This window comes from Mandrillus leucophaeus, unplaced genomic scaffold, assembly GCF_000951045.1.
Source record: "Mandrillus leucophaeus isolate KB7577 unplaced genomic scaffold, Mleu.le_1.0 Scaffold244, whole genome shotgun sequence".
Lineage (NCBI taxonomy): Eukaryota > Metazoa > Chordata > Mammalia > Primates > Cercopithecidae > Mandrillus > Mandrillus leucophaeus.
The window spans coordinates 1679725-1688820 of NW_012102521.1; the positions used below are offsets into that span (position 1 = coordinate 1679725).

The 9096-nt window shown below is 55.5% G+C and overlaps 2 protein-coding genes across 2 annotated transcripts in view; one reads left to right on the plus strand and one right to left on the minus strand.

The window, feature by feature from the left end:
• BRF1 (BRF1, RNA polymerase III transcription initiation factor 90 kDa subunit) overlaps window positions 1-9096 on the minus strand; it is a 75967-nt gene that overhangs the window by 38538 nt on the left and 28333 nt on the right. The window contains exons 3-4 of the mRNA XM_011982905.1: window positions 7323-7354; window positions 3306-3378 (exon numbers count right to left, since the gene is read on the minus strand). Coding sequence (XP_011838295.1) covers window positions 3306-3378; window positions 7323-7354 — 105 coding nt within the window. The remainder of the gene's footprint in view (window positions 1-3305; window positions 3379-7322; window positions 7355-9096) is intronic.
• On the plus strand, window positions 2-1728 carry BTBD6 (BTB (POZ) domain containing 6). Its single transcript, XM_011982904.1, has 2 exons — window positions 2-130; window positions 294-1728. The coding sequence occupies exons 1-2, from the start codon at window positions 48-50 to the stop codon at window positions 1324-1326; spliced, it is 1116 nt and encodes a 371-aa protein (XP_011838294.1). The 5' UTR covers window positions 2-47; the 3' UTR covers window positions 1327-1728.

Sequence of the window (9096 nt, forward strand, 5' to 3'; positions counted from 1 at the left end):
TCTCCTCCCAGTATGTCCTGGCTGTCGGCAGCTCCGTCTTCTATGCCATGTTCTACGGGGACCTGGCGGAAGTCAAATCTGAAATTCACATTCCAGACGTGGAGCCCGCAGCCTTTCTGATCCTGTTAAAGTAAGTCCACTCTGTACTGGGGAAGGACGGGTGGGTCCGTTCTAGGCGGCCTCCCGTGGCTTCTGAGGGGGAGCACACAGGAGCTGATGGACGACTCTCCCAGGCCCAGCCCCGCAATAGGTGCTTGGGAGCCAGCCCCTGACGCGGGCCTTGCCTCGCCTAGGTACATGTACAGTGATGAGATCGATCTGGAAGCTGACACGGTGCTGGCTACTCTCTACGCTGCTAAGAAGTACATCGTCCCAGCATTGGCAAAAGCTTGTGTCAACTTTCTGGAGACAAGTTTGGAAGCCAAGAACGCCTGTGTCTTGCTGTCCCAGAGCCGGCTGTTTGAGGAGCCTGAGCTGACGCAGCGCTGCTGGGAGGTCATCGATGCACAGGCCGAGATGGCCCTACGGTCCGAAGGCTTCTGTGAGATAGACCGGCAGACACTGGAGATTATTGTCACTCGGGAGGCCCTCAACACCAAGGAGGCAGTGGTCTTCGAGGCCGTCCTGAACTGGGCCGAGGCAGAGTGCAAGAGGCAGGGGCTGCCAGTCACCCCACGAAACAAGAGGCATGTTTTGGGGCGAGCCCTCTATCTGGTCCGAATTCCAACCATGACCCTAGAGGAGTTTGCCAATGGCGCTGCCCAGTCAGACATCCTGACTCTGGAGGAGACCCACAGCATCTTCCTGTGGTACACGGCCACCAACAAGCCCCGCCTGGACTTCCCCCTGACCAAGAGGAAGGGCCTCGCCCCGCAGAGGTGCCACCGATTCCAGTCTTCTGCCTACCGCAGCAACCAGTGGCGGTACCGCGGGCGCTGCGACAGCATCCAGTTTGCAGTGGACAGAAGGGTATTTATTGCAGGGCTGGGCCTGTATGGGTCCAGCTCTGGGAAGGCTGAGTACAGCGTGAAGATTGAGCTCAAGCGGCTCGGGGTGGTTCTGGCTCAGAACCTGACCAAGTTCATGTCAGACGGATCCAGTAACACCTTCCCGGTCTGGTTTGAACACCCGGTCCAGGTTGAACAAGACACCTTCTACACGGCCAGTGCCGTCCTGGATGGCAGCGAACTCAGCTACTTTGGGCAGGAGGGGATGACGGAAGTGCAGTGCGGAAAGGTGGCCTTCCAGTTCCAGTGCTCCTCGGATAGCACCAACGGGACTGGGGTCCAGGGTGGGCAGATCCCTGAGCTCATCTTCTACGCCTGAGGTGCCCGGGGAGGCTGCAGCAGATCGGCAAGTGAGCAGAGCGGAAGTCAATGTACTAACTGCTCTTAGCCTTGTCTCTCTCTGACATGTAGTCAGCTGAAACTTGATTGTGTAAAGTAGAGGCCTTTTCCACACAGCCAGAGCCCGGGGATTGGAGTCATAGGCATCTCTGGTACACTGGGGTGCACGTCTCAGGTGGAGGAAGATTTAGGGCACAAGGCAGGCCCCAGATCCCCTCCCAGTGGCACCCACGCCACCTGCTTTGAGGGGTTGGATGTTCCTGCCACCTCTTGGATTCTAAGTGGTTCCAAGCTTAACTTGAGACCTTCCCTTCAAATCTAAAATCGGCAAAAAGTCACTTAAAATAGTGGACTTCTGTAATAAAGGTTGCCTAAAATAACACTCGTGTGTCAGTAAATGACTACAGGAGTTGTACAGTGGGGTATTCTCTTTCTCATGCAACAGAACAGCTCCCATCCCGAGGAGAAAAGCTGTCATGCTGAACATGCTACGTGGTCTGGAGCAAACTGCACCCCAGTGAAGCCCATTCGTCCCCTGGGTCGCTGGCTGGCTTCCGGGCCACCCTGGGAAACACCAGCTGCCTAGTTGTCTCTATGTCCTAATGCATCACTAGCACCTCAGAGTCCTACCCTATGAACGGACTGTGGGGGGAGCATTCTGCTGGGCCCAGCATTCTGGATCCCTGGGGACACAGTGTCACCAGCTGTGACACTGCTGCAGGACAGCCTGTTGCAGGAGTGGACTATAGGGTGAAGCAAGCTCTCCCACCCCTTGCCTCTGTCCTCCCACTCTGCACACCCCATAGGCAGCTGCTTTCTGGAAAACCTGTATGACCCCTGAAAAGAGGGATGGCCCCTCTTGGCACCTGGGAGAGGGCATGGGCCAAGTGTAGAGCCCCAGCCAGCGTCCCTCTGCTGCTGCAGCCCACGCTGCTCAGTCCTGTTGGTGACCTAGCCCCACCTGGTGCTTCTCTACCCCAAGGACGTATGCTCCTAGATGCAGACAGGCAAAATAAGAAAGTGGGCTCTAAGCAGGCTGTGGAAAGCAGTCATCTGCTTGGTAAAGAAAGGGTAGGTCAGAACCATCAGGCAGTGAGTGCTGTTCTGATCCTTTCCTTCTAGACTTTTCCACCAGGTTAGATTCTGCATGCATGAACTCTGCTGCTGCCTTGAGGGGGAGACAACTTACCCTACACCTAACATATATCAAGAAAGGCATACAGGAGCTCCATAAACTGGCACAACACTGGGCACTCAACACAGAACAAAAGTGGCAGAAAAACCACAAAAGAGGGCTGTGGCTGGAAAGCACATCCAGGAGCTGCCCCACTGTCCCCATCTGTCCAGAGGCACCTGGTGCCAGGTGTGTTCCTTAAACCTTGTCCACACAAGATTTTCCCAGCACACAGCGCTTCTGTTTCCCTCTGTCTACACCTTCCTGCACACCTGACAGGCACTGACAATGGGCCTTCTGGTTTTGCAGCAGAAAGCAAGCCCCAGGCCAGGTGCAGTCTCATGCCTGTAATCCCAGTGCTTTGGGAGGCCAAGGCAGGAGGATCACTTGAGCCTAGGAGTTTGAGGCTGCAGTGAGCTGTGAACATGCCACTGCACTCCAGCCTGGACAACAGCGAGACTCTGTCTTAGAAAATAAGGCCCCACATTGCTGAGCTCCTAGCAGCTTTAAGAGACATTTCTTACCTTGAGGGGTCCCGTACTTGGACAGGATTTCCCTCCGCTGCTCAAAGGACATTTTTTTTTTTTTTTTTAGTAGAGACGGGGTTTCACCGGGTTAGCCAGGATGGTCTCGATCTCCTGACCTCGTGATCCGCCCGCCTCGGCCTCCCAAAGTGCTGGGATTACAGGCTTGAGCCACCGCGCCCGGCCTGCTCAAAGGACATTTGGCATGCTGGTCCCTACAGCAGCCTGCTGGACACCCCAGCAGCTCACCCAGATGCCTACCTATGGCCGGTGCATTGATGCAGAGCTCTCTGGCCAAGAGAAGAAACGTCTTTCCCAGCACGTACACGTTCACCTGAGATGGAGAGAGCACAATCAGAAACAACATTGGTATTTAAGGAAATGTTTGCTTTTTTTTCTCTTAAAATGCATCAATTGTTCAGTCTTTAAAGACTCCAATGGCCTGTGGAGCAGCCACCCTACACCCGAAAGCCTGGCTGTCCTCCCTCGGCTGCTGGGGCTCCCAGGGCCCTGCCTTCTTCCTCTAGGCCACTGCTTTAGGCCCCGCTGCTGTCTCGCCAATGATGGCATCTGCTTAGAAGAAAACCTGACTGCAAGGTCCCTCCCAGGGCGTCATCACACGGTGCACACTGCATTTCATTCAGAACCGTGCACCCATGAACACAAAACCTGTCCTGTCCACATGTGCTCCCACCAGCCACCCTCCAGCCCAGATTCCGACGGGCCCAGGGGTCTTGGCCTCAGTCCCCTTGCTGGGATTGAGATCTGTGTCCCTCAGTGACTCCCCTGCCCCCCCCACACTGTTCCCACCTTAGGTCCAAATCCACGCAGATCCTGTCACCCCTGCCTCGACCACCTCCCATCGCTCTCTTCCCTGCCATAGGGCAGTGGAGGTGAGGCCCAGACTGAGAGGGGCAACCCCGAGGGCTGGCAGTGATGGGAGCACTGCTGCTTGTCCTCAGCAAAACAAGGACTCCAGCCAGTGTGCAGACCCTGTGCACAGCCCTGCCATGGGCTGAGTACCCCTAGGGAGCCCTGCTGGCTGGGGGAGGAGGATGCTGAGCAATGTCTGCTGGCAGGTGTGGATGAGGTGCAGAGTGGGAAAATCCTGGTCCCTGCGGGAGCCTGCAAGAGTCCTGCCCACCCTTGGCTGTCTTCATCCCAGGCTTGCCCCTGGGGCCCCTGGGCCTCACAGGCTTGGCTAGTCTGGCCCTCTGCCGCTAGCCTCCCCCGAAGAATTCCCTCGCCTGACTGAGCCCGGCTCGTGGGCCCTTAGACAAGTCCCCTTGTCCTGGCACGCCAGTGGCACTTCCAGGTGCTTGCTGACTCTGGGGTACTGGGAGACCTAAGGGACCGAACACAAAGGGGCCTGTCTGCACTAGAGGCAGGAGACAGAGGCAGCGCTTTTTGGGGATACTTCTGATCAGGGACCCTGCCCGCTGGGAGGGCTGGGCCCCCACAGCAGCTCTTCCCTGGTCACCTTCCACCTCAGTGGGGCGCAGCTTCCGTCTTCTCCATTATATCCCTGAGAGCTCCATCACAAGGGTTGGTAGCTCACAGAGTGCGCCTTCTGAAGGAATTTCTCCTCCTCACAGTTTCTGGGGGTTCCAGGGATCCCTGGGGTCTGCTCACCAAACTGTGGGGCGTGTGAGCACACGTAGTGTGTGTGTGCATCTGCATGCGGTGTGCAGACATGCATGTGTGTACACATGCATACAGTGTGTCTAGGTGTGACTCATGCATGTCACGTGTGAGCGCCCCAGCCCCTGTGCTGGGTCCCCGTCAGGTCCCTGCAACTTGACCGTCCTGATCCCACATCTCTCTTTAAGCCACAGCAGAACCAGATCTGCTGCCGGCCTCTGCCTGCCCACCTCAAACTCCACACCCTCAACCTTGTGTCCCAGAGACACAGGGACCGATGACATCTGAATGCTGCAAGTGAGGAATCTCCAAAGGGAATTTTTAAATGGAAGCATTTAAAAAGCCTTTACATTTAAAAAGTCATGTGTGCAAAACGCATGCAGATTTTTTGTTTTTGTGTGTTTGCTTTTGAGACAGAGTCTCGCTCTATTGCCCAGGTTGGAGTGCAGTGGCACGATCTCGGCTCACTGCAAGCTCTGCCTCCCGGGTTCACGCCATTCTCCTGCCTCAGCCTCCTGAGTAGTTAGGACTACAGGTGCCCGCCACCACGCCCAGCTAATTTTTTTTTGTATTTTTAGCAGAGATAGGGTTTCACCATGTTAGCCAGGGTGGTCTCGATCTCCTGACCTCGTGGTCCACCCACCTCAGCCGCCCAAAGTGCTGGGATTACAGGCGTGAGCCACCGCACCCGGCTGCAGTTTTTTGTTTGTTTTCTTGAGACGGAGTTTTGCTCTTGTTGCCCAGGCTGGAGTGCAATGGCGCAATCTCAACTCACTGTAACCTCCGCCTCCAGGGTTCAAGTCATTCTCCTGTCTCAGGCTCCTGAGTAGCTGGGATTATAGGCATCCACCATCATGCCCAGCTAATTTTTGTATTTTTAGTAGAGATGGGGTTTCACCATGCTGGCCAGGCTGGTCTCGAACTCCTGACCTCAGGTGATCTGCCTGCCTCAGCCTCCCAAAGTGCTGGGATTACAGGTGTGAGCCACCACGCCCAGCCTAAACATATGCAGTTCTTTACAGAGTTGCTAACATGTATGAGGACCGTGTACTGGAAATCCTCCTGCTAACAGTCTAACAGTGGCTGCTCCCTGAGGGCAGAGGTCAGGGTGCAGCATGGCCAGCTGCCCCCCCCAACTCTCTTGCTGGGCAGCAGGTGGATTCTGCCTGCAGACTGCCCTCATGGGTGTCTGAGGAGCTGTACGCCCAGGCCAGTGAGCAACCTGGGTCTGCCCTAAGGCAGGGATCAAGAGGGAGACTCCATGAGTTCTCCATGGGACCATCTGAGTCCCCAGGAGCCTGACCACTTCCGGAGCAGCTGCCTGGCCCTGGCACTCACACTCATCTTCCCTGGGAAGTCGTGGGGTTGGAAACGGGGTCATGTGGTTTTGCCCTGAACCGAGCACAGAGCATCTGAAATGTGGATTTGCTGGATTATCACAATTCCAGCAGAGTATTTTTAGCTTGACCACAAAATATTTCAGCAGTAGCTTCTGAGTTGCCATTTATAAAGACAGCTGGGAGGACAAGGACCCCAGGTGTCACCTGACACAGGCAGAAGCCTAACTGTGGGCTGCTGTCAAGGGTGGCAAGCCCCCGAGGACCAGAGGTGGCAGCACAGCCTATGGGTGCCCAGAACCCTGGAGGGCACCTGGATCTGGACACAGCTCCCTTCGGGGAGTGAAATCTACATGAATTCTGCACTGTGCTCACAACTGTTTTCAATGGTATTTCTCTTTTTGAGTCCGCAGCAGCATGGTCACCAAGGACCTGTGGTGCAGCCCCCAGCACTGTCCCTGCAGAGCCTCGATGCCCCCGCCCTGTGTCCTGTCTGCACAGGGGTCCCTGGGGTTGGTCTTTCCCCTCTGTGACTTTGTTCAGTCATGTGGAAAGAGAGATGTAACTGAAAATGCTTTCTGTGGTACCCAGAAAGTGAGTGTCTCCAAATAGAGTGTAATACAAGATTTTTCTACAATTTAAAATGCATGCAAGAGGCCAGGTATGGCTGTTCATGCCTGTGATCCCAGCACTTAGGGAGGCCTTGGTGGGAGGATTGTTTGAGCTCAGGAGTTCAAGACCAGCCTGGGCAACATGGCAAGACCCCGTCTCTACTAAAAATACAAAATAGTCAGACATGGTGGCAGGCACCTGTGGTCCCAGCTACTTGGGAGGCTGAGGTCGGAGGATTGCTTGAGCCCGGGAGGCAGAGGTTGCAGTAAGCTGAGATCACGCCACTGCACTCCAGCCTGGGTGACAGAGCAAGACTCCATCTCATCAATACATAAATAAATAAAATGCAAGGTCAAAAGAAATAATCTCCTATACCAAACTAGGTACTCACAAAAAATTTTTTTAATTAAAAATAATCTCCTTTGTGTAGGACAAAAGTTCACAGTTCACCCAGGCCTAGCTAACACCCAACCATGCCCAGCACTGGCAGCTGCCCTCCTGCCATGGAGACCCACAATCCCACAAGTCTTGGACTGTGACCCCCAAGTGATGAAGGCCCTTCATCCTACAGACCAAAACTTCCTGTCCGGGCAGGCAGCACAGACCGGCCACTGAGACGCATGGAGGCACCTGGTGTACCCCGGTCACAACCCCAGGTGGGGAAAGATGCAGGACGGAGGTTGTCTACCTGAAGCAGGTCGCTGAGGTCCAGGAGCATGTCTGCAGTAGGAGTCAAGGATGCTGTCGAGCGGCTGGCAAGCTCAGGTTACCCGCCTACCTTCAAATGGGCAGGACCGCAGGACTGCACCCCCAGGGAGCTGGAGTCGCCCCTCCAAATATAAGCTCCACCTTTGATCAGAAAGGAAAGGTGGGATGGAAGCGAGGCGCAGCACGTTCAGGCCTCACCAGAGCCTCCCAGCCCCAGGCACAAGTGAGACTTCTGTGAACCCAGTACCAGGACAAGGGACTGCAAGGAATGTGGAGCCAGTTTGGGGGAACCAGAAATGGTGAGGACTTCCATCTGATCCTGGAGAGAGCGTGCACCCCCACACACCCGCCTGCCCAGTCAGGTGCCCACCGTATGGTGGGTCTGCTGCCCACACACAGCACGGAAGACACAGTGGCACTCGTGCTCCATCCCAAGGGCACTTCCTGAGCACCTACCGGGCGCCAGGCAGGCAGTCCTCCCGGGAGACAGAAACATAGACCTGGGGCTCCCCTGGTGACGAGTGAGCCTGCAGGCACCACCGGGGGCTGTGCTCAAGAGGCAGGTGTGGGGACCCCGCACAGGACCTGCCCTTGCTCAGATGCACAAACAGGACCAAGAATGTGTCTTAAGTGATTCAAAACTCAGATGGACACATAAGTTATCAAACACAAGTCACTGGTCAATACAACCTGCCAGACAGCTGACGTGCACATCACTCATGGGCCCACTGTAGCTTCGAGAAGCCACTAAGGACACCTCCTGGAGCTGGATCAGGCGTCCAGAGCCGGCGTCCAAAGGAAGATCCCTGGGACCAGAGCAGCAAAGCCCCACCGTGCAAGAACCTCGCAGGCAGTCCGACGGTGAGGACGCCAGCCCACTCCTCCAAGCCCTGGGCTGGAGGCCCCTGACCTCTCTTGCAACTCCATGCAGAACAGCAAGGCCTCCCACCCTAAGAAGGCGCCAGGGCTGGGCACAGGGGCATTCAAACACAGAGGAGAACCCCCAGGACAGCTGGGACGTGAGCAGTGAGGCCTGTGAACAAAGGTGCATCTGAAGGCAAGCAGTCCCAGAGGGCTGTGACGATGGGCAGGACAGACCGCAGCACAGCCAACAGACTTGAGAGAGGCACTAAGAGAAGACTGGTGGTGGGGGTGGGGACAGTGACATCAAAGGAAACCAAAGGAAGGCAGTAAGAACTACCTGGGGAAACACCCGTGACAGCCAACACACATGAACAGGAAAAACCAACGAGGCCAGAAGGCTACATCGTGTGTGACTCCAAGCATACACCTTCTGGAAAAGCCAAAACTATGGAGATCGCATTAGGTCAGTGGCCACCAAGGGCTGGGGAAAGGGAGGGTGGGTGGCTGGAGTGGAGGGTTCCAGGACACTGCAGCTCTGCACCGTACCGCACTGGTGGGTTCACGTATTGCATACTTGTGAAAACCCATAGAAGGCACAGCGCCAAGAGTGAACCTCAATGTGAACTGTGGACTTTTGTTACCAACAACTTGGCAAGACGGGCTCATCAACCGTAACAAGTGGACCAGTTAACACAAGATGTTAATAATGCAGGGGAATCGGGGACTAAATGTGGTGTATGGGAACTCTGTGCCGTCTACACAATTTTTCTTTAAGACTGCTCTAAGAAATGAACTCTATTGGGCCGGGCGCAGTGGCTCACACCTGTAATCCCAGCACTCTGGGAGGCCGAGGCAGGCGGATCACAAGGTCAGGAGATTGAGACCATCCT

Excerpts from the sequence above, each read along its gene's own strand:
- BTBD6 (XM_011982904.1), top strand. The coding sequence starts at position 48 with ATGTTCTACGGGGACCTGGCGGAAGTCAAATCTGAAATTCACATTCCA. Across the intron at positions 131-293 it reads GCCTTTCTGATCCTGTTAAA|GTACATGTACAGTGATGAGA; the intron begins GTAAGTCCACTC and ends TGCCTCGCCTAG.